This window comes from Astatotilapia calliptera, chromosome 12 (assembly GCF_900246225.1).
Source record: "Astatotilapia calliptera chromosome 12, fAstCal1.2, whole genome shotgun sequence".
Classification (NCBI taxonomy): Eukaryota; Metazoa; Chordata; class Actinopteri; order Cichliformes; family Cichlidae; genus Astatotilapia; species Astatotilapia calliptera.
Genome location: NC_039313.1, coordinates 14,395,925 through 14,421,888, shown reverse-complemented (window position 1 = coordinate 14,421,888; position 25,964 = coordinate 14,395,925). Strand labels below are relative to the sequence as shown.

At 39.4% G+C, this 25,964-nt stretch overlaps 1 protein-coding gene across 4 annotated transcripts in view; it reads left to right on the top strand.

Annotated features, from left to right (window-relative positions):
- The window catches only part of grid2 (glutamate receptor, ionotropic, delta 2), a 557,059-nt gene that overhangs the window by 477,278 nt on the left and 53,817 nt on the right, over nt 1–25,964 (top strand). For all 4 annotated transcript variants that reach the window (XR_003274126.1, XM_026188535.1, XM_026188537.1 and 1 more), the window contains exons 12-13: nt 7,402–7,540; nt 14,131–14,326. Coding sequence is in view for 3 of the 4 variants with exons in the window: in XM_026188535.1 (XP_026044320.1) it covers nt 7,402–7,540; nt 14,131–14,326 (335 nt within the window). In the remaining variant the exon portion in view is untranslated. The remainder of the gene's footprint in view (nt 1–7,401; nt 7,541–14,130; nt 14,327–25,964) is intronic.

The following is a 25,964-nucleotide window of genomic DNA, read 5'->3' as shown; positions in this document are numbered from 1 at the left end:
TCAGGTTGCACTTTCAATTACAGGTTCTTTACTTTTCAGACTAAAGAACAGACAAATGCATCACTTATCTCTTACGGTAATGGTGTTACTTCAGTTTGGTTCATTATTCTGCCATTGTTATGTCTAAAAATGACAACATTAAGAATATGGAAGCTCAATGAGAATCGTTTATTGCCACTGTAATACTTTTTATTGCCTCACTGAGATTTTTATTTGCTTACAGTACACTAAGACTCATTGTGTGCTTTCATCAACCAGTTATGCTGCACTCTATGTCCTGACTGTCCACGGGCCAAGTAGCGTGACTTAACCTTTGACCTTTTAAATATGAATTGCCATCACTTCTGCATCTGTATTAGTTGATCATATATGTCACAATACTCCTTGCCATTTTTTGCATAAAAATCTTTAACAATCTCTTGCTTTCCTTACCTATTTAGCTAACTGAAGTGCAAATTCAATTTAAAATTCAAGAGCTGGTTTGTTAAGGTGCTGTGACTCATTAAGTCTTACGAGTGACACTGAAAAGGACTGTCCTGCACCTTTGGCTGCTTTTGAAACAAAAAGTCTTGGTCTGTAAATCACCCCATCAAGTTTACAGCATCATACATGGGATCAAGGGCTTTTTAGACTAATCATCATCCTCACTGATTAATTTGAGTCAGGGCTGTGGGATGGGGGTCATATCCGGTGCTCCCATTTATCTAAGCACTTGATGTTCTTCCCTAATATTTGGGCAGTGGATGTGTGTGAGTGTGTGTTTGTGTGTGTGGTTACCTTTGCCAGGACCCCTAAAAATGTGGGATATCCAGAAGTGCAGTTTTAACAAACGAATCTACATGAGTCTCATCCTAATATTAGTTCATATTTGATACCTTTAGCAATCATGCTAAAGGTATCAAATGTATTCACTCAACAGGTTGGGAGTGGTTGGTGGAGATGGTTGGTGCTACTTTCCAAGTGGTAGTGAATCTTTGAAAAGCAGTGCAAAATAGAAGTAAAAGTTGTGCCTTAATGCTGCAACCAACACATTTCAAAAGGTTCAGCTTTTACTTTCAAGGTGAATATCCTCTGTTTCTGGTTTCATCAAGTCATCATCAAGTTTTATTATAGTTCAGAGAGAAATGGTGAGCAGACATCTTCCATGCAAACTGTGGGTGATCCAAAGGAGTCAAAAGGAGTCTGCAACCCCTTTCACCAGTCAACAGCCAGCATCAGCAATGACTTGTAACATGTTGGGGAATGCACTTTCTTTACTAGAAACCAGCAGTTGCCAACTGGTCTCTGAGCTGTGTGCCTGAAGTTTTAGATATTTCAGTAAAAGAGCAAGACGTTGCAAGTTGAGAGACAGAATGTATTAAGATCCACAAAAAAGTGTGTTATCTGCTTAAAGGTGGGTTTTACACAGCTCACACCGCAATGTCAAACTTTTATTGTGGACATTTTCACTCTTACTAATATCTTGTTGCATTCTCAATCATCCAGGTAAATCTCCAAAAGTTGATTCTGTTCATCTGGACGTAGCGTTTTGTGGGAGAAACGTTTCACACGGTGGACCGACACATCAAATTCACCAGGGAGGATATGAAAAGTGGCAGGTTAGCCTTCTTAGACTGTGAGATTTCCATCAGTAATGGGGGACATCTAAAAGCTGACGTGTACCGTAAACCTACACATACGGATCAGTATTTAAGGTTTGACTCTCATCATTCACTGGAGCACAAACTGGGTGTCATTAGGAAGCTACAACACAGAGCGAACACCATCGCCAGGAAGGCAGAAGAACATCACATCAAGAAGGCCCTGAGTAAATGTGGTTATCCCAGCTGAACTTTTGTCAAAGCTGGAAAGGCACCTAAAGAAAGCTCCAGCTGATCCAGGAGAGAAGGACAACCGCTGCCCAAGCAAAAACATGTAGTGATCCCATATGTGTCAGGAGTATCGGAGCAGTTGAGATGCATTTTTTCCAAACACCGGGTCTCTGTGTCTTTTAAACCCCAAAACACACTGCGCCAAAAACTGGTGCACCCCAAGGATCGGGTCCCCCGACACAAACAGAGTAGCATAGTGTACGCTGTTAAGTGCCAGGAGGATTGCCAGGATTTATACATCGGGGAAACCAAACAACCTCTGGCGAAGCGGATGGCACAACACAAAAGAGCTACCTCGTCAGGCCAGGACTCTGCAATCTATTTACACCTACAGGTCAGTGGACACTCTTTCAAGGATGAGGACGTACACATCCTGAACAGGGAGGAACGCTGGTTTGAGCGCAGTGTCAAGGAGGCCATTTACACGAAAAGGGAAAGACCATCTCTGAATCGAGGAGGGGGCCTAAGGGTACATCTTTTGCCATCTTACAATGCTGTGATTGCAGCCATTCCCCAACTTTCTGTGAATGGTACTCATGGCCATTGATCAGTGAGTTTTGGTCAGTGGTTGTTGATCAATGGTCATGAGAATTTGCATAATTAAGATTAAGGAACTGACCTCCCAGCCCATTGTTCCTTCAGTGAGCTGGTTTCAGTCATTATGCAAATGTACTGTCTATAAGATTGGGGAAACCTGCAGTCAGCTGAGACTGAAGAAGTCACTTTATGAGTGACGAATCGTTTCTCCCACAAAACGCTACGTCTAGATGAACAAAATCAACTTTTGGACACTATTACTAATACTTTATAATACTCAACTGATCTGGTTTGCCTGGCCAGAGTTTTTCCTTGAATTTATAGCTCCACTATGATTGCTGTGGATGAGTCATCAGACCTATGAGGAGTTATTGGCTAATAAATTCACAGTGTTGGACAACAGGTTCAGGGGTCGACCAATCATGTCCCAAACATTTTGGATGAAACTGCTTGCTTTTGTCTTTTATTTTCCCGGTGAAGATTAAAAAACAAAAAACAGACTTATAACATAAAGGTTTTTGCTGCCAAGCCCTATTGTTTAATTACCTGACTGTTTAAAGATGTGCCATTGTTCTTGGTTGTATGCATATGCTTCATCCAAACTCATGCCAAATAAATTTCTGAAAGTCCCTGCCCTTTTCCAAGAAGTTTCCAAGGACAACTTCCCAGATGGTTCCGTGTTTACCAAACCATCTGGAGTGTCAGGTTACAAAATATCCAATCAAGGGCTGTTTTTTTCTCAACAGAAATCAGTCTCGAGGGTTGGGAAAGTCAGGTTGCACTACAATATTCTGAAGGGCTTCTTCTTTTTTTTGTCCAATAATACCCAAAACATCAGTCTGTTCAGGCAAACAAAATTAGATTGTGAAGCTGCAAAAAAAAAAAAAAAAAAAAAAGATGGGAAAATGAAATGCCAAGGGGTCTTTTAGCCAGCAAAATTGCAAGTTAATCAGTCGGTCAGTTACACGGCCAAGGGGCAGCTATCAAATTAACTAATCAATTATGTAGATATCCAGCAATCCAATTACTCTTTCAATCAAAAAAGACAGAAAGCAGCACTTAGCATCAGGCTAATGGAAACCTGAAAGTTAGGGGAAAATACATTAAAACTTGAAAGACAGCCACATGGTTCATAGAGTAATTTGAAGAACTGCAGCATCCTTAGTATGCCTCTTTAAATGAAGTTTCAGTTTTAATTCCTAGTTTTGAGTTGTGTAGGAAGAAATAAAGTAATCCTGTTTGCCCAGAGCTACACGAGTCACAGCTGAGAATAAGAGGAGTAGCAGGAGAAACATGGGGGTAAGAATGGAGAGCTATATCGAGGGGACACAACGGGGTGCTTTTGAAGCCGCCGAGCTGTATTTGCAAAAGCTGCTTCATGGCAGCTATGCTTCTCTTAGGATCCTTACGTGTACCCGTATGCAAACTGAGACACCCATACACTCCTACCTTTAAAAAAAGTTTTTCAGGAGTTCAACCAGAGGAAAACGTAAAAGTTCTTTCAGAAAAGAATCTCTGAATCCTAGACAGAAGATTACTATGATTTATTTTAGTAGTCTTGATTAGCTTAGTCAAAGGAACCCCGAAGAAGAACGATAACATTATTAGTCTTGTATCTGTATAGAATGAGTTAACCCAGCTGTCACCTCCTACCAGTCAATCTGAATCATTTCGATTCTGAGATACATGTACTCTGTTCAGAAAGTCTGTGTTTGAAATGTCATGCTGACTTCACACTATCCTTTGAGATAGCTGCTTAGTCGTGAACCTCTAATAACGCACAATTTTTTTTGTCATTTATCCTCAGACCCCATTTTCTGATGAAACAGGATAAAAGGTGTATTTTAAAATGATATAAAAGGTGCCGTACATGCTTTATGCCTGTATATGTGCCCATGAAACCTGACACAACCACTCACTCACTTGGAGCGTTTGCTGACTGCTGTTTCAATACTAAATGATAACATCCATCTAAGTCTTTCCCCTACTATGAAATATGGTTTTGAGAGCACTCACTATAAATGATGCTTCTCTTGGTACAATATACTTTAGTATTGGATTTTATAGAACTATACATTTTTACAATACCAGGCAATGCTTTTAGAATCTTCTACTGTCCAGTTTTGGTGACCGCATGTAAACTGTAGCCTCGGTTTCCTGTCCTTAGCTTACAGAAGATCCACCCAGTGTGGTCTTCTGCTATAGCCTACCTGCTTCAAGGTTTGATGTGTTGTGTGCTCAGAGATGCTCTTCTACATGCCTTTGTTTGTAGCTAGTGGTTATTTGAGTTTCTGTTGTCCATCAAAGAGTTTTAACTTTATCCTTTGACCTCAACAAGGCATTTTCACCCAAATATCTGCTGCTCACTGGATATTTTATCTTTTTTTGACCATTCTTTGTAAACCCTAGAGATGGTCGTGTGGGAAAATTCCAGTAGATTAGCAAAATACTGAAATACTCAGTCCAGCCCATCTGCCACCACCAACGATGGCGTGTTAAAAGTCACTTAAATCACCTTTCTTGGTTTAAACAGCAGGTGACCTATTTCGATAAGTGCATTGAGTTGCTGCTGATTAGCTATGTGCGTTAATGAGCACTTGAACAGATGTCCCTAACAAAGTGACCAGTGAGTCTAAATTTCTAAAGTGTTGTCCTGATCATCTTTCCCTGAGGATTCAGGGTTTTTTATAATTTATGTGAGCTATAGATCATTAAAATCTCTGATGGTAGTTGGTGACGCGTGAAAGGTGAACAGTGACATATTGCTCAATAAAATCATATATATGCTTTTTGGCCACTCACATTTAGGATGAGATAATGAGACACTAAAAGTGTCTAAGTGTAACGGTATTATAGGCTTATAGCTGTTAAGAGATAGAGATAGAGAGATGGAGATTATCTCACATTTTTGAGCTTTTAAATCAATGCTCGCCTTATGATCAAATAAGCTTAAAGTTTCTGTAATATTAATCTGCTTCTGTCTTTCACACACACACACACACACACACACACACACACACACACACACACACACACACGTATGTATATATATATAGATATATATACAGATATCCATATAAAGACTAGGAAACAAAATGACCTTTTCTAAAAATCTGCTCTACGTGATTTGATTCCGAGCTCAAAATTTTGTGACACTTGGATGTCTAAACTCGCCAGCTACATTAATATTTTATAAAAGTCACTTGTGCAGCCAGAAATCAACATAAAAATTGTTCTGAGACTGGACAATGGCTTTTTTTTTCAGTGAATTAATTGGTCCTCCGTGGATATTGCCAGTGTGAAACCCCAAATCCCCAAATACCTTCTGCAGCTCGAACGATTCACAAAGGTCATGTTTTAGAAGCTATTGAAGTCCAAGATACTGCAGTCACGCTCAGGCATGTACTCGGACGTTTTTTGGCACCAAAAAGCATCTCTGCCTGCTGGTTGCTTTCATTCATGAAAATGCTTCATCTCATCTTCCCACGCACATTCCCATGCACAGTGATTTCTTAGGAATACTGTGCTGGCTTATTATTTCGATCATTTCATTATAAAGTTTCTTTTTCATAAAAAAAAATAGCTGTTATGTAATTACAGTGACACATACTTTTCTTCAGGTTACCTGATAAAAAATTAAAATTATTACACAACCACTTTATGTGTGACCATTTACTGAAAAAATGAAAAGATTGAAACATTTTAAAGACATAATTCACGATGCCATGTCATCCATACAGTATACGTTATAATGCCTTCGGGCTTGTGCTAAAACCTGGTGTCAACAGCAAATCATGCAAAGAAGGATAACAGAAAACATGTAGAGGGAAAAAGAGATAGTACGTTTAAAATAAATCAAACGGTATACAGGAAGGGAAGATGGAAAAAAAAAAGAATCCAGTGGATATAGAGAAGGTGGTGAGATAAAGAGAGAGAGAGATTATGTGGGTGTCAGATATATTATTGAGGCTGGGCTAAGGGAAGTGGGAGACATGAGAGCATTGGCTGGTCTGTGCTGATGTAACCGTGATCACCACAGGTATAAAAACATACATTTACTGCATAGCTACAGTAAATGTATGCAAAAACACTGTCGTCAGTAAGCAAGTGTGTGGGTATGAATAGAAAGGCTACCCCACACAGCTACCTGAGAAGAATGGAAGAGCCAAAGATAAATGTGTCACGTTTTCTGCGCTGGTTAGTACACAAACAAATAGATTCCCTCTCTCTGTCTCTCTCTCTTTAGTTTTTTTTTATTTTGTTGTTTTCTTGTTTTTTGAGGGCTACATTTGGAATGACAACCTTTCTTGAAAAACATATAAAGCGGAGCCAGTTTGTGTTTTACTGTTGCAGAACAAGATTTCAGAGGACAAGGCCAGAAAAGCTGTTTATAACACAAGAGGAGGATAAAGCGATTTTATATTTGAAGACAGACAAGCCACTTTTCATTGTAATGTGTTCCCGGCAGCATCTTAATGGGAAAGCCTGACAAGCATTTTGTTCGCATTCATCACATCTTTTCAACAGTATTTATTGCAAAAAGCAGGTTACCGTTTTTTTTTAATGTGCATCCAAATAGTTTTTTTTTAGTTCTTAGTTATATAAAGTGTATTAAAACATCACGAGACAATGGAAGACAACCTCTGATCACTCGATGCTTGCCAAGACCTAAGATTTCAAATGTTACTTAATGTATGATTATTTATAAACTGGTTTTCATATATCAAAGATTTTCTTATCGCAGTGATTTGGAATTTGTTATTTTGATGTTTTCCAGTTCACAGCAATTTCTTGCAGTTGATCCGACCATGTGAAGATCAGATCTATGCCAAAGCATCAGATCAAATCCTGTTAATCCAATGATAATCGTTCAGGATGTGCTTTGCTGTTTTCACAGCTTTTTCTCCCGCAGCAAAGAGCTGCTTTTTTTTTTCTTATACCGTGATTTTGACTCTCTCTTTTTCTCTCTTTTGTTTTCTTACTTTTGTTGCAGGTGGAGAGGTGCCTTACACCACCCTAGCTACAAGGATGATGATGGGGGTTTGGTGGATGTTTGCTCTAATTGTCATATCCTCATATACTGCCAATCTAGCAGCTTTCCTCACAATCACGCGTATAGAGAATTCTATACAGTAAGTATTCAACAAATTTTTTTCACCTACTGTTTTTAGTGGTAGCTACCATACTGACTGATATATTGATTTAAATGTTTTCAAGTAAAAACTGCCACCTTTATTGTATCCTTATTGTTGTCATATTTAGGTATATTTAAACCTATGGAGTTAAATGATTCTCAAAAGAGTTACAAATGTGTATTGAACATTTTGTGTGTGATTTTGGGTATACACAATTGCATACTCCAGTCCAAACATAGAGCAGTTTGAACACATACAACCCAAATGCATAGGGCTAAAACCTGCATAAATACGGATCATTTACACGCTAATCTGTAAGTCCATCTTCACAAATCTTTTCATTTTCACTTTCAAAAAGGTTCCCGTGCAACTGTCTAAAGATAGTTGTGACTTTCTGTTCATTCAAATATCGGGAAATACGTGTGCACCAGTCACCTGATCATCATGCCACATGTGCTCGCAGGGTGCTGGGGTTTTGAGACTCTTTTCACACTATCAGTTTGGTACAGATGCACAAATGTGAAACATCTGTTTTCCTTGAAATAACCCAGGAATACAAAGGAGGCTTGAATGTCCTAGTTTTCCACTAGCACTTGAACTCAGCTTAGATTTGTGGATCTGTGCCAAGCTGGCAGTGTGCAAAGACTAAGAGCCTCAAAACCCCAGAGCACATGTGTTGTGATTTGTGCATATCAGGCGACTGGTGCGCACATATTTGATTTATCTGTAAGTGAGCGAAAAGAAAGTTGCAAATATTTTTAGATATTTTCATGCACTGGAAGCTTTTTAAAAGTGAAAGTGGTCAGACTGGTTACATGGAAAACTTGAGCTTGAAAATATTGTGTTGTAAATGATCGCTGTTTGTTCAGGTTTCGACACGAGAATTTTTAAAATAATGTTCAAATTGCTTTGTATCCATGTGTAGATTGGCGCATGCGTTTGTAAGTACTCAGAGTTACACACAGATGAATTGTTTTACACATTTATAAATCTGGTTTATGCCTGTGGATCATATCATACACATTTGTAACCTCTTTAAGACTCATTTAACTCTATTTAAAACTGCACAGCACATCTAAATAGATGCACAACCTCTGTACTGCAAAGAAAGATGAGCCCAAGGCAAAAACTACATATATACATATAGTGCATTTGTATAAATGTGTGCTTTCAGTTATGATTGCACGACACCACGAACACATCTTTCTGTATAAGTATACAAGTATACATGACAAATCGTGCCTAACACACAGACACACACTGCATGCACCTTCAGTGTGCTGAAACCCGGCAACACACAAGCATGCATGCGCATGCAGATTGCTTACACACACGCGCAGTTAATTCTTTACCCTTTCTTTTCTCAAGCTCAGTCCTCCATTATATTATCTGTCTCACATATGTGTGTGTTTGTGTGTCCGTGTGTGTTCTACTGATCAAGGTAGGAAGAAAAAATGGCAAAGAGAGTTAGTGAAACAGTCAAAGTATGTTGAAATTGTTTTTAAAAGTGTTTTTGCAATCTATTTTTTATTTTTTTTGCCTAGGTATCAAGGCAACTAGAAAAGCTGCCTACGTTCAATGCACACACACACAAACACGCACACACACAGACATTTCCTGAAGCGCTGTGCCCTCTGTTTATCTATCCTTGTGATAATATGTTTGCCTGCTTCTCTCCTGGTGGCACTAGGAAACGCTCATCTCTCATTGGACTAATCAGCATGCCGAAGCATCCGCTATGCCCGGCAGTGCCACAGTTAATTGTGCTTGGCTTTGGAATAAACAACATTTATTTCTCTAAATCTCACAACTATCTGTTTCTTAATTTGGTTCTGTCAGTTTGTCTCTCTGTCATTCTCTTTTATGTGTTTAGAAGACCTTTCCTTTAGTTTACTTTGGTCACACTGCGCCCCTCATTCATGCTGTTGTTTTTTCTTCTTTGTTCTACGTCCTTCCGCCCAGCCTCTTGTAAAATGTGTCAATCTATAGTTTCTTTCTTTCTTTCTTTTGTCTGTCCTCAATTGCTTTTTGTTTGTTTGTTTTTCACTTTGCTGTCATTAATGAGTGGCTCTCAGTTTGGTGCCTCATTCAGCATACATTGAGCTAATTAAGGATTTCCATAAATTTTAATGCATTATCTTTAGTGTGTTGACTCTTCTTGGGTCATTAGTGTCATAATTACCAACTAAACAGCAGCACCCACATGGCCCAAGGCCTCCAAAGATGGGTTTTGGGGATAAGTGGTGAGATGGAACATTCCTAAAATAAACTGAGAGTAATTGTAAAGTGTAACAAAATCTCAATGGAGAGATGAGAAATGTAGCCATGCAGAAAAAAATAGCAGTCTGTGATGTTGTGATTAGCATGCACTTTTATCTGATAATCCTTGATTAACATATTATGCAGATGGAATTAGATTGAATGCATTTGTGTGCTTGAGAGAGCGAATTAGTTAGTATGGAAAAGAGCAAAAGAGCGCACACATGGGCAAGAAAGGAAGAGAAGGTCGGGGGAAGAATGGAGGCATTCATCTCCTTAGTGTCTCCTATCAGGACAGACAGGATTTTTAAGTATTAATGCCCTTGTTTCATCCTGAAAATGAAATAACAAGTGAACGCTCAGAACTCTCTCTGGACTATTTCACGCTTGGATGTTTTCCCTCAATTTCAGTGTGAATCCTTTAGGAAAACAGTGAGAGATGGCAGTGGAGAGTAGCAAAGAGAGGGTGCTAGAGAGGAATGTACGAAGGGAGAGACAAAAGGGGAATAAGCATTATAAAGTGGAAATGAAGAGCGCAAGTGTGTGGAAGGAAAGATGAGATGGAGGAAACGGGAGTAAAGAGGCAAAGGTTAGAGATGGAGAAGGAAACAGAGAGAAGAGGAGCGGAAGGAAGCATGGTGAAGGGTTTTGGTAGTGGTGATGAGTCAGAATGGGGAATTTATTTTTCAGGGGTAAAAGTGAGGTGAGAGACAGCAGAGCGAACAGAGAGAATAGATGGAGCGGAAGAATTGGTTAGGCTGGGAAGACTAAAAGATGGATGGAGTGTTTGAGGATAAAGCGCTTCTTTCCTGGCCCAACCTCGTACAGGAGGAGACATATTTTATGGTTGATAAAGATTGCCAATAAAGTCAATCAGGTCATTTCACACTTGCTTGTGTGAATATGTCTGCTGGCTTTATAGTTACAGGTGACTCTTTGGTGGCTGTTGCATTCTTAGTAATCAGATAAAGCAGATCATTGTCCACTGGCAGATATTGATTACGTAAAGCTTAAGTAAGAAATGCATGATATGAAATCTGATTTGATCTGCTGTGACTTGGCTTGTACGTTCATTCTGCTTCTGACATCGGTGTCCCTGAAAAATGAACAGGAATACAAAATATTGCATGCTGCACCAGCACTTCAATGATATTGATGATCTGATGAAAACATAGAGACTGAAATGGCCACACAGATCAAAAGAACTTCTGGGATTTTTAAATTATGAAACAATAACGATTTTCAATTTAGCTAACCAAATGTGCCACAGCTGGAACCACTGCCACTTCAGCTGACTTCAGTCCGAGTATCGATTGCCTATTCCCGTGTACAGTATAGTTAGCGGTTAATGTGTTTCTGATAAAGGCTTCTACATTTACAGATTCAGTCTCCTACAAAACTGTGTAGCCACGATCATCTATGTCCTTTCAAGTTCATTTAGGCCAAATTAGCACCAAAATTAGAGTTTTTGGAGCTGATGATCTTTATTGACAGAAGCTTTTAGCAAAGGTGACCAGGTGACCAAATATGCAGAAACAAAGCTATGCACACAGGAATTATTCCTGCACATATTCAGATTAACCTGCTATTAAAAGGGCCCCTCTCTAGCTATTCAGTCTTTAAATCATTCTCTCACCCCGACACACAGACACACACACACACACACACACATATTCGCTATTTGTCACACAAAACATTCAGCTGCTGTTCACTCCATTTACTTGCTCATTGAGCTGCTTAGGGGTAATATAATTGGTTGCAAAATGAGCTAGCATACACAGGACAGGAACACAATTTTGTGGACACACAGATCCACAGACACACACACAGAAATTAATTTCACATAAAACACTCACAGAAAGACAGTTAAACACATAATGCATATGGGCATTTTTCCATGAGACACCCACACAATAGTAAAAGAATTTGAGGAATTTAATAGTGTTTAAAGAAAAAAATACATTAAAATAAGAGTTATAGATACTTCTTACGTTTACAGATTTTGGTTTGACCACTATGCTTTCATCTAATTTTTTAAAAGTAGTCTTCATGAATAGATCTCCCAGCTTCTTTAATGACTGTCCAAAACTCTTCTTTGAATGTTGGCTGCTTTTTGATCCGTTCTCTGTTAATGTCATCACACACAGCCACCCTTCCACTCAAACCATAACTCAAGAAGTAAGTCACGTAGGATTTTGAAGTTGATATGAAAAGTGTATATACTAAAAATCTTGTATGACTTTGAATCTCAGTGACCTTGACCTCGAGGTCAAATTCTTTGAAAATATTCTGAATGTGATAACTTGAGAACAAGGTGGCATAGGATTTTGAAATCTATACCATAGGTGTATCTACTAGGAGGCTGAGGGGTACCACTGGCCGCCGCCAGTATTTTTAGACTTTGTGAACCACACAATTACACACATTTTCAGTTTTAAGGTTTTGTGTTTTCCTTGCCTTGTCAATCGTGGAAATATATGCAGTGGTTGTTCAAAAAAGGGTAAATCATATGAGATCTGTATTTTCTTTAAACATACATTTCAGTTGTATGCTGGATACTATCCTTGCGATGTTTCATTATTAATCAAAATAGTCAGTGAAACCAACACAAACCATTTTTATCTGTTTTTGGGGGGTTTCTTCCAAATGAAATTTGGTCTAATGTAATGCAGAGCTAATGCATGATTCTTTCTCTCTGTCTCCTGCACACGCACCATTAAAGAACAAGCTTAGAGTTACTATGCAGTGAAAGCAATTCACAAAGGGGGAATCCCGGTCAAAGAGTGTGCTGACAGGCGTGCATATTCACGGGGGAGCGGTGGGGAGGGGAGATTATTTAGGCCAAAGATTAATTGGCGGAAATAAAAGATTCATGTTCATGGCAAAGTTCATTAAAATCTTCAAAGGATTTTTTCTTTCTTTAGAATGGGTCAGCGAGATATTTAAGGAGGGCTGGAGCCAAGGGGGAAGCGTAAGAGCTGTCCCTTCCATATTATGTCACACGTGTGCGTGTCTGTGTGGGTGTGTATTTATCAAAATGAACAGTGTAGTAATATTGCAAGCAGTAGCTACTTATATTTGTGCCCATTGTAAGTCTGCTTCGTGGGTGTACTGTATTACAACTGAATTAATGAAGTAAGATAATATATACTTGTTGTTCTTCATTAAGCAGGACATGTTGAGTGTTTTTGTGTGCATGTTTTGTTTCCCAAACGTTTGTCTCTCAAATCCATGGGTGGTATGTAGCAAACAAACAGTAATTAGTTTTCGTAATGGTTCTCCATTACATTTCTCAGCGGCCAAACTCTTTGAAAGGAAACCCAAGCACCGTTGCGTTATAATTAACAATAGCTTGTGTATTCCCCCAGAGGTGACAATTTATGGGTGAGAGGTGGAACGAAGGAGAAAGGAAGAGAAATTTGTATGTGTGTTTGTGTTTTTCAGTTCTTTATGTGTGTTTCCATTTTCTTGGTGTAGTTCTAGAAATCTTGAGTATGTGGTTATCCTAGCCATCTTATTAGTGCTACTGTTGAAACTGGTTTCCAGCCACATCTTTTCATACCCATTTGTCGTGGCCAGTTTCCTTTTTTAAAATAAATCCTGAATGTCAATTAAATGTTGCTGCCAACTCCTGCTTTTGGTCCTTAGAAAAATTAATGGCTAGGTGAGTGTCTGAACCACAGTACAGCTGGCCACTCCATTTATACTCAATTTGTACCATCCAAAATCCCCCCTTTCCAGCCCCTCTTAGGTATCACGGGGAATTACTAAGACAGCAACAAAAGACTGATTATTCACCATGTCCTGTAGAGCCAAGCCCAAAGCTCCAAAGTTAGGATTTCAAGTCAGTGAATGGATAGTTGATTTAGGTGTTTTCTGCTTTCATATAGTTATATGCTTTGTAATAGGTGTTTCATGTTAGGCTGATTCCATCATAAGTGTACCGTATGTGTAAAAGTGCAGACTGAGCTGTGTAGTAATCTTGTACTGTGAAGTGAGTGAATAGAAAGCTGAAACGAGTGTTTTGCTAAAGTGCAGTTAACCTGGGGTCTGATCGTTTCTGTGATTTTAATACCACCGTCATTTGGAAAAGCATTTTACAAAAGAATTACCCAGAAAGTATCAAATGAAATCGTAGTGTCTGCTATTATTACGAGCACTAGTAGAACAAGAGTGATGCTGTTAAAAAGTACTACATCTACAGTCAGCAAGGCTCAAATGTGTATCAATACAGGTGAAGGATCTTTCAGGCTCAGCCTTTTTTACAGTTGATAGATGAATGAAGATGATGTGAATATTAACCCTTTTCACCACCTGTGTCTCTGTAGGTCTCTGCAAGACTTATCCAAGCAGACAGAGTTGCCTTACGGTACAGTGTTGGACTCTGCAGTTTATGATCAGGTGCGCTCCAAGGCAATGAACCCCTTTGAAAGGGATCCCATGTACTCCCAAATGTGGCGGATGATTAACCGCACAGGAGGAGGCGATAATAACGTTGAGGAGTCAAAAGAAGGCATTCGCAAGGTACGTCTTTTCATTTTTTATTATTATTTTTGGTTAATTAAACTTTGGCACAGACAAAATGATTGTGGTTAATGAAATAAACACCGGAGTCGAGTCATTCCCCTGATAGGGTTTGAATGAACAGGACAGGTGGTGGTGGTGCCGGTGGTGTTAAATATCTCTTCTACAATATAAAAAAATAGCAAGGATTAGAGGATTAGGGGGATTTGAGTACTTCTAAATCAGCTTTCACTGTTCACTTTAAAAACATACAGATGGGTGTCAAATTAAAAGAAATGACGTGAGTCCCCTGGTGAAGTGAAGTGGTGAAGTGTGAGAAAAAAAAATAGTGCAAAGTTTTTCTGAGTGTTCGCCTTTGAAACCATTGTCATCATAAAACTATTTTATATTGATGTCAGTGGTACCATCTAGTTCCTTAGTCTCTCTAGGGGGATGGGGGGAGGTCACTGAAGGGTTTTTTTGAGTGTAGAAATGATGTGAATCTGTGATACTGGTATGGCTGTTACCACCTCTCACCGCAAATGAGCACTTGAGATTTTGAATGTTAGACAGCACTCTCCACCACCATCATCAAATCACCAAATGAGGAAATGTGCTTTGGAAGAATAATGCTCATCGGTCCAGCAGAGGTCCAGAAACTTGGAGAATCAATGCCGGGCGGGGGAGTGGAAGCTGCTCTGGATGCACAAAATCTTACTAAAACACATTATATTGGCTTTTCACTTTATTTGTCACCCTTCTGCATTTCATGGTATAGCATCCCTAAAAAACAAAAACTCCTTAGTGTTGTGGCTCAGTCTCTCTCCATGAATCACCCGACATCTTTGCTCTCCAAGAGGGCAAATTTACTTGAAAGCATTGCTGTCCAGCATGTTGTTAAATGTTCAGACTCATCATAAAATTTGTCATGTGACTAAGGCGCACGTCACGCACTGTGCGCATATGTTTTTGGCAGCTGGAGTAGATTTTCACGTTCCAAAGGTTTTCCTGCTCCTTTGGCTGCTCGTAAGAAGGAAAGAATTGCAAGTTTTGCTATCGTGTATTTTTAATACAGTGATATTTGTGACCATTCATCTTTAGTGTGCGTATTTTTGATGTATTATGGGTATTGAACAATTTCTATTGTTGGGATGTTGTCTTTTAAAAGTTTCACAGACATTTTCTATCCTTTCCAACATTCACTGTCATTACTATGTTTTTATGTACTTTTATGTATTACCCAGTCATTTTTATCAGGTGCACTAATATGCAGATTAAAGTTTCTTATTTTTTTTCTTACATAAGTTATGCAAATATCAGTGCCCATTCAGCATTTGCTAGTAATGCCTAATTCATAATGCGTAATACAGAGAATTGAAGATGTTTACCGTATGGTCTACAGTGCATCCTTACAAAGCACCGACTCAGCCCTGTTTTGACATGCCGCTCATGTTACAGGGTCGTCTGTGTTGATCGGGGATAAATGATGTTAATGATACACAGATAACGTTCGCATGACTAAATACTTAATTCCCTTGGTGATTACCCAGCATCATAAATACCTGACTGCTGCATCTCATTTGCATGCATCCCACTTTCTGTTTGCATCGTGCTTCGCTCTTCCAGAGGGTCCCACTTTCTCCTTTCTCCTTCCAGAATATATTAGACTTAAACCAGAGCCAGCATTAGAAGGAGTGATGAAAGTGGCACACGGTAGTTTTAAAATTATGCATTCAATCCAGTGTCTAATAAGATGGAAGAGTGGAACCATTAACACTTACTAAGAATCATTTTTTGTTGGTCATGTAAACATGTATACTTAATTATTATTATCCCCAGAAACACAAATAAGGTAGTATTTTATTGTAAAATAGGGTTGTTTGTTGCATCAGCAAAAGTATTTATCACCTTCACTACAAACTTGACACCGACAGCTTGAGAAAACACGTTTACCTAGTGAGCTGACATCTGTGATTCTGGCATAATGGGTTGAGAAATAGTGGCACCAAAGACAAATCACACCTCGAATTTTCTGTAACGATTTTTTAAAGGATTTTAAAATTGTGGTATTTCTGCAGCACATGGGCTACCACAAGCTAGTATGGTACAGAGAGATCATGAATACACATTGTCATTTGATGGCTTTGCTCGGGAGACAGTCCTGTTCACGAACCACGATGAAACCTGTCATTATGGCAACACATAAGATAATAGTGTGCTCTCCCACCACTCTGGATATTTGGTTCACATGAAAACAGCAGGTCATAGCCGTGGCGCTCGCCATTAAGGTCGACAAGACCAAAGTCAAACTCCGATTGGCAGCAGGAAGTTGTGGGGAAAAAAATCTGTTACACCCTGCGTGCGAATCACTGGAATACCACACTTAACAAGAACAACTCGAATGTGAAGTATCACTGCAACTGTACAACCCAGGGGAACACCTGAAACTCCCTATGTGATGCAATTCAGACACAGTGTGCACGCTTTAAATGAGTTCATGGCCAGAGACACTGTCAGACATCATGCTGTTGCGGAAATGTAAAAGTCCAGTTCCTGCTAGCAGACTGGGTTGGGGCGACTCATAAATATATATCAAGAAGCAGTTCTTCTGGGCAGTGCTTCAGTAATTATCAGCTGAGACTGAATTTTCCATGATAAGTAAGTCATATGAAAAAAAAAAGGGCTGCTTTTCAGAAGCAGCGCAGTGGGAGGAGGCAGGACTGACAAGAGGCAGGACTGGATGAAGGTTTTTGAGAGAGGATCTGCTTTTTCATGGATAAATTCTCTATGACGGGGTGACACCTCCAGAGTGGCAAGAAAGCACTGCAGAGCAGAACTGAGAGCGAATACAAGAAGGAAGCCGATATCCCCTCTGAATATGTCTCTCTTGATTTTATACTTTACTTTATTCTTTCATCCCCTGCTCTGCATTTCCGTTCCTTTCTTCTCACCTGCATCTTTTTTTCCCCCTCTTTTTTTTCTTGCACTGCACCACCGAATATTTGGCTGTTAGCGTTCTATCTCTCCATCGCGCCCCGCCTCCCCCACTCTCGACTCCTACCCAAATCTTTCTTTCGTTCTCTGCTTCTCCTTATAATATTTCATTCTGCAACCCCGCTGTCTCTCTGTCTGTCTTTTTTTTTCATCTACTTTGTGTTAAAAGCTACAGGGTGCACTCTAGTGGTTCACTAATGCCTGTCCCTCTCTGCTGACTGCATTGACACAAGCTGATTTTTTTCCCCCTTCTGCTGCAGTGCCACTGACAGTGACACTGCCGCCTTGACTGTGTACGTTTAAGCAAATGAATCAAATTAACGGTTTAATTATTCCTAAATTTGGTGGAACTGGGAAACACTGGATACATCCTCTACATTCTGTACATGCAGAGCTTACCAATCATTGATTTTTCCTTTAGAGAAAACATTTTGTCAATGTGGAGACTTTCAACCTGTTAAGAATTCTTCTCATGCTGACAAATACATTTAGAAGGTAGTAAACAGACGCCTGAAATTATTTATTTTTTAAGCTGGAGGCTAGACGCAAAGCTATAATATTATTAACAGACTCCATGAGTCAGACATTTTTGGTTTTCTGTCTTTGTCTGATTTATTCTGATCCGTTTGTCTTCTTCAATCCCGTCCCTTTTGCTATATTTGATTCCCGTGAGGTTAAGAACTTGATATATTTCCCCCTCAGTGTCATGCTCTCTCGCTCCCTTCTGTCTCTTCCTGCACTTTCTCTCTGTTTTTTTTCTCCTCTTTCCCAATAAACCTCTTACCCCTCTCCGTCACCGTTGTCTCCTGTGCACTATGGATTTTCTCCCTTTTCAGTTTCGATCCCCCGTGGCAGAATAATATTATATGTCAGAACAGGTCAGTGTCTGGGCTGTCTCTGCTATCACTCACACACAAACGTGCAGCCTACACACACACATAAATGCACATACACAAAGACCTACTCAGATTCAAACACAGATACAAAATTTGCATTTCCCCAAGTAGCATGCTTTACACATGCATTAACACATTTCCCCTCATGCACGCCTTGCATACTTTGATACACAAACACACACCAAGCCAGCCAAGCGCTCCTGTCATGGAGTAATATATGTGTCGCTCCCATTTCAGTCAATGATCAAGGCACTCAATAGAGTGAGAGGTGTTGCACCTCTGCCTTGATATCTCATTAACTTTGTGTCACATATGATATCTAAGACCGCTGTGCTCTGTGTCACTGTTTGACATAATGGCATCCTCATTTAAGTCAATGGAGGACTTACTTGTGGTCCCATCTATTTATTATTGCATTGTCTCAAGAGTGAAAGCAAAGTCTTTTTTTGTCTGTCAGTATCAGTTACTTACCCTCTAAATTATATGAAACCCTTACTGACATCGATAATAATAAGATGCGCCGATATTAGCGACAGTAACTGTAGAATCTCGCAACTCCTTAAGCTGGATCACTGAGCATTGTCTTACGTTTTCTTTATATGACTCTATATGGTTAATAAAATGCTCTACTTATGCGACTACAGTTTAAAGCCTCATCTAGTGATTTTTGTTGTTGATAATAATTTCAGCCAATGTGACAGGAGACTGTACCATGAAATGGAAACGTTTTCCACTGAGCGCCATTTATGTCCTAATACTATAGCACGTACATGCATGCTTGGCATACTCTATCACATTTCACTTGAAGCTCACAAAACTAAAACCTTCAGATTTGCATGTTTATTCACATACGTGCCAATGCCGACACGTACACACACCTGACTCGGTTGAATTAAGTATCCCTGTGTGAATATTTGACAGCTACTCTCTGTCAGGCTTTAAGAGTCTCTGATGACCGCTGAGTGATTTTAGAGTTGAGTGGATTGCCAGTGAGTGATTTTCTGTCTGTATGACTTTCTGCTCCACCATGGGAAGGTACCACTTTAGAAAATGCATCTTTTCCCCTCATGACATTGCCTACTATATATTACCGTTATTCCTAAAAAAAGAAGAGCAGAAAGTATTGAAACTTTCACTGCAACATTATCAACGATAGGCTGGGGAAGGGGGGGCTTCACGGTATAAAGGTCCTGTTCTCCAACAAAGACAGGCAACACTGTGTGAATTCAATATCCTTCCAAACTTACCCTGCAATAAATAATTTTCAAAAGGACGATGAAGGCTTTGGAAAAAAATTTCCCATACTTGTAGCAGCCAATGAAAGCTTGGAAATGGATGGAGAAAAAGAGGTCAGACGAGTGGGCTGAAAGCAGTGAATCTGAAATTAAATGCTTCATACATTATGAATATATTTGGATTATACTATATAGAGGAGCATTTACTTCAGGTAAAGCGCTTTTACATAGCTGCTGTCACTTGTGAAGCCGTCTCTTCACTGAAAAATACCAATTTCTTGGATCTGAATTTCAAATTCTTATTACCTGAAAATGGATCTGACCCACTGAGCTGATAAGGTCACATCAATCAAGAGAAGCATATAATATATAAACATTAATTCACTTTCTATAATCCCTTAGTATACTTTTGTCATGTGGAAGTTTTCTGACCACACAGAATCGTCTTTCATTCCTGGAGACGGGAAATAGAGGTAAAGTGAGTAGGAAAATGATGCAAAGTAAATGGCCCAGCCAGGCTATCAGGTCCCCCCCACACGTCAAAAATACCTGTGAGCGATGCTATGTAATACTATGCAACGTTTACCAGTGAAGGAAAATTCCTCCACTTATCCTACATATGCTCAACTCCATTGTGCAACAAGCCGTTTTCTGCCACTTAATTTCATCCCATCACCGTCTCCCCATTTAGCATAACGACTCTAGAAATTGTACTAAAAATTATCATCATCTCTTCACCTCTGCTGCATATATCTTGAAACAGGAAGTAAGTATCTGTATAATGTAAGCCTATAAGGTTTCGCCAATTTACCATAATGACTTCAGTGATGATGATAAAGATTATGCCGAGTCCTCATCCAGATAGAGCTGGTGGCAAATCATCCAAGACCTGTTTGGATCCTTCAGCCATCACAGCACTCTAGAGGACAATCGAGACAAAGCAGAGGAGAGATGAAGGGAGGAGTGGAAGATGACATAGATGGCGAATTGGTGCTCGAGGAGTAGGAAGACGGAAATTGGGAAATTTAGGTGGCATGAGGGCGATAAAGGGGGGAGGGAGATGAACTAGTGAAAATTGAGAGAGTGAATGCATGTGGATATGAAGGGACAAGAAAGAAGTGCAAGGAGAGGACTGAAAGGAGGGATGATATAGAGATAGAGAATGAATAGGTAGACAGTGACCTAGACAGAACTGAAGAAAAGGATTAGCCATATGTTGCTAAAACATATATTTTATTTACTATATTGTTTATTTCTTACAGTTTCACTCTTGCTCTAGCAAGGCCTTAAATGCATACATATATGAGACCAATGATTCTGAGTGCTATGCTCTGAAAGGGTTACAAGCACTTGGAAGGGAAGAACTCCCTTTTAACAGGAAGAAGCATTACCAGCCATGTTTCCAGTTTCTGATTAGTTTCATTTTTAGTGGTTGGTTATTTTTGCTGTTTGCCCTCCATTCAGATTTAAGAACCAAACTCGCTGACAAAATCTGCTCCTTTACAACATAAGCCGTCCACTTGAAGGCTGATGCTTGGCCCATGCATTCAAATGTGAAGCCAAGGAGTCCTTAACAAGTATCTTTTGGAAGTGAGATTCACCGCTATGAAAACCCAAGCGTGTCGCTGCATCAAAGTCAAAGGACACGTTGTTTGTGAGACTCCAGCGACTTTGATAAGACACTGAGAAAGCACAGAGATTCAGAACAGGTTAATCAAAAATCACCCGCCCATTTAAGGTTTATGAGCGCTTGTTCACTGCCTCTCTCTCTCTCTCTTCATTAGTCAGCCATCCAGTGTGAATCAGCGAGGTGGACTGGGGGTGTGTGGGGAGATTATGTTTAAACAGAGGATAACATTGAAGCTCACCCCAGATGCCTCACTTTGTGTGCGTGTGTGAGTGCAGGCACATGTTACTCTTCTCTCAATTTAGAGAGGCCTCTCTAACACCTGTTTACCCTCTCAAATCACGGTTAACATTGTATCTGTAGGCAGCAGTGCTCTCTGAGTCTGTATGTGTTTGTATCAGTGTCACAGTTCTTTAAGGACCTCCTGCCAACCACTCATTGGTCAGGGAGTTGCCAAGGTTACCGAGCAGGGTGGCCCAGCTGTGCTCAGGGTGACAGATCTCTGTGTTTATGATTCCTCTCCCCCTGTGTTTGAGAGAGGTCGACTTTTCATGAACAAAGCTCTCGGGTCCCAAGGTTGCCTACAGCTATGTGACTTGTATCTCTTACACTGCACCCACTAACACAATATTCTCCCTGCGCTTCCTCTTGTCACTCCTTCAATTTTGTTTCTTTCTTCCTCGTGTGCTCTTGGTTCCTCTTTTTGCTGATGTTGTTGCGCTTCTGTAGTCCGGAGTGACACTTGCGGTATTTTTGTGCCTGAGCCAGTGCTCTGACACGGTGCACTTACAAGAGGGGCTGAGGCAAGACCCGTTTCATTAGATTTTTAAAAATTGATGCCATATTTATGTGTTTGTCATGTATTTTATTGGATTTGAATGAAATCTCTGCTGAGCCATATAAGCCCGTGATATATATCTGTCACTATGCCATGGTGCAATATCCTCTGTAATAATCCAGGCTATGCTATGACCAGAAAATGCCTTTTTTGGCTGCTGGGCTCTCTCATTTTCTATTTTCTAGTAGTGCAAATCACCCCGACAGGAAAAAGAGAAAGCTCTTTTCCTGCAGAGCCTGATAGCTCATTAGAATTCAACACAACAAGCCCAAACAGCAAACATATTTTCCTGCTGTTACAATTCTGTGCCTATGTGATGACAGTGTTTCTGTGTTGTGACTGAGATTTGGGGAAAGCAGATGAAAAGAGGACTAAAGACGAAGGAAATGGGGGTAAATTTACTCTCCATATTAAAGAGGGAAGATTGTAAGGATTGAAAGAGACATTTGAAATAAGGGAATTATAGATGCTAAACAAAAATGGAGAGAGGGAGAGATGGAAGTTCATCCTTGCTCGCTGTGGTGATTGATTAAAAACTGGCATGTTTGCTGGAGATGTGACAAATCGGCATAGAGTGAAGGGAACAGAGGGAGAGAAAGTATTGAAGTAAGGAGAGGAGATAAGGGTTCGGTATGGTTAAAAAAAACTTAAAGAAGAGAAGAAGAAATATTTATGTTATCTATTTCTATCTATTTATGTTTTCTTCTCTCTGTTCTTATATTTAAGAGCGATGCCGAAATTGCCTTCGTATCGGTTTCTCCTTCTTCTGCCGCCCAAGCGTCAATCCATCTGACAGCCGCACAACAGTCTTCTTCTGGATTTAGTTTTTTCTTCCTCTGTTTGCCTCCCTCGCTCACCGAGTCAGTGTGTGTTTTTCCTCTCGTTCCCTTTCATCCCGCGCTATACCTCTTGTGTCTAATAATAATTACAACACCTCACAAAGAAATCAATGAAAGTCAGCAAATGAATGCAGCAATTTATAGACCTGCTTTATTGCTGGATATAAATTGCATTAATGCAGCACTTGCGAGCACACATCTGTGTTTGTGAACTCGTGTTTACATTTTAGTGTAGGTGTGTGTGTGTGCGCACAGTATACTGCTGTATGCAGGTCTGTTGTCATAAAGGTATATCTGCATGTTCATGCAAAGCTCTATATCTGTGACACGGCTTTACAATTTGTAACCAAGAAACTTTTTTTTTGCATTAAAAAGAAAGAAAGAAAAAATAAAAACAAGTTTGGCCAAGAGATTTAAGGTTGCGTCCTGTAGAAATAAGTTAGAGAAAATAGGAGAAACTGCTCAGAAGGTTTAAAAAAATCCCTTGTTGGTCCATATTACTTTTCCCCCTCTCATTTTAACGGTCTTCCCCAGAAGAGTATGTGAGCTTGTCCAGGCAAGCATGTAATCCCGGCAATGCAACGTGCACTTGTTCATGATTCACTGTCCTCAACATATGCAGGACACATCCTCAATATTTGGCAGAAGGGTGCAAAAAAAGTGCAAAGATTTCTCCCTGTGTTATGTTATCGACCCTGCTGCTTCCCCTTTCAGTCCCTTGATTACCCAACAATCACCTGTAGGCCCCCACACAGTGGATATTTCCTTATCACTTCCTAGTTTTGGAACTGAGATCTACACTTTGATTTTGTTCTTTAACACCTCGATTCCTTTTCTTTAGTTTTCTTTTTTGGTTTGTAGATATCCTGCTGTGTTTGGGATCATTGTCCTGTTGCCTGACCAAATTTCTGCCAAACTTTAGCTGTCAGACAGATGGCTTCATATTTGCCTCTGAATACTTTGGTATACAGAGGAGTTTGTGGTCGACTCAGAGTCTTCAAGGTACCCAGACCACTGTGCTTGACAGCTGGTAGGAGGTGTTTGTGCTGATATGCGGTGTTTGGTTTTTGCCAAACATCTTCACTTTGGCCTCGTCTATCCAAAGGACATCGTTCCAGAAGTCTTCTGGTTTGATCAGCTGCAGCTTTGCAAACCTAAGCCGTGCTGCCATGTTGTTTTTAGAGAGAGGAAGCTTTCTCCTGACAAACCTTCAAAAACAAGCCATACTTATTCAGCCTTTTGCTAACTATACTGTCTTGAACTTTAACATTTAACATGCTAATGGAGGTCTGTGGAGTCTCTAATGTAGGTTTTTGTTCACTGATACATGCACAGTCTCGCCTTGGGGAGAATTTGCTGGGATCACACCATTGTGGTTTTGTGTTGACGCATAGCTGAGTGCTCTACACCAACGGCTGCTTTTATAGTTACTGGTCATCAATTAATTAGAAGAATAGCCTAATACCAGGCCAAACACAGGTTAAACTCTGGTTCTGGTTCAAAGAAATTCTGTTTGGTGATCTTCTATGAAATGCACTCTCATGTACCCGTAACCATGCTTAACACTGCCGTAACAATATCCAATCCATTGCATGTTCCCCTCTCCCCTGCAACAAGATGGCAAACTTTGATAAACTCACATTCCAGCTGGTCTTAAGTTACTGTTTAAGCTCTTTGAGCTGTGCTGTTTTTAAAGACACTAACAAAAAGGAAACATGTCACAGTTTGCTTCTCATGTGTTTGGTAGAGACAAGCGCAGAAACAAATCATCTACCCAACATGTTTCACATTCTTTACTTGTGGTGTTTAGTAAATATTTCTTATTTTTTCCCCTTTTACTTTAAAGTTTTAAAGATATTATCTTGCAAACACAGAGGCTTTGCTATTATGCTTTTGATTTTCTTGTTTGTTTATTTTTTAGGTATATAAAGGATCTGGGTCTTTAAATATGTGAAGTTAAAAGTAGTCTTTAGCTAAACTGCTTTAAAAAATATGGTTGTGCTGCTTATGTTTTTGTTTTAGCCCAAATTAACAAGAATATACCTACTTATGTATCTTTAGATGCCAAATGCATTACTTGTAGTTGTAACTAGTTGTAAGCTGTATTTGTGTACTTGTAAGTTGTAACTAATACTTAACCAAACTTCAACAATAAGTCTCTCCAAAGTCTGCAAGCAGAGTTATGTTTGGAGGATAACCAGCAACAAGCATTTAATTTAAAGAATATGATGTCCTCTTAGCGCTCTAAGGTTAAGATTTAGTGTTTAGTAAGTATGAAAAAAGTCAGTATGTTGCTGTCTACGTTAACTGAGCTGAGTGGTGTATGAAGGTTTGTAGTGGTTTGTATCAAACTTTATTCATCAGCAAGCACAAACAGCTATGTATCGGTCAGTCTCCATGGGCATTGCTTTAATCAAGCTGAGCTTTCTCGCTTGTAAAACTATTTAGGAGTAATTTCATTTACATAGTTGGTGGTTAATTGGGTAACATAAAAGCTGTGTAGGTAGAGGAGATGAAACCTGTAGTCAGTGTAAGATGTTAGAATAAGAATACTGAATATTGAAGTAAAAACTGCTTTGATTATTTTTTGGCAAGTAGCATAAGGCATATTTGAGAGTTTAAGCAAAAACACGTGTTTTAATCTATCCTACAGTAGTGTAATCTAAAAAAGCATGTTATCTTAGCCTTTGTGGGCAGTTACTGTTGAGAACTGTGTATTCTTCTTCCTGAAAAGCATCCACTTTACTCAAAACATAGAAGTTTGCAGCCTTAATGATTTCTCCTACACCTTTAATGAGCCAGCCCACATTCTCTCATCCATAGACTAACAAGAGATAACCATGCAGAAAAAATACCAAAGTTATCTACTTATTGCAGAGAAATTGATTTAAAAAAAACTTCTAGCAATTAGATGATACACATAAAAGAATTTTGATTTTACAATACAGACAACACCATAATTTAAAAGGGCAATCTCAATTCCAAATAGTAATTAAAATGATAAAACATTCCAACAACCTTTTTTTTTTTGAGGCAATAGGATTAATTTTTTTTTTTTTATTGAATTCCTTTTTATCTATTACAGAAGTCCAAGATGAAAAAGATAGCACATAATTATTGTATTTATAGGCCCTGCTGGAGATTAAAATGCACACAGTCTGGCTGAGAGAAATATGAAAGGGAGCACAACAGCAATTAGGCCAATAGAAGCACAAAGAGCAAAGTTGTGA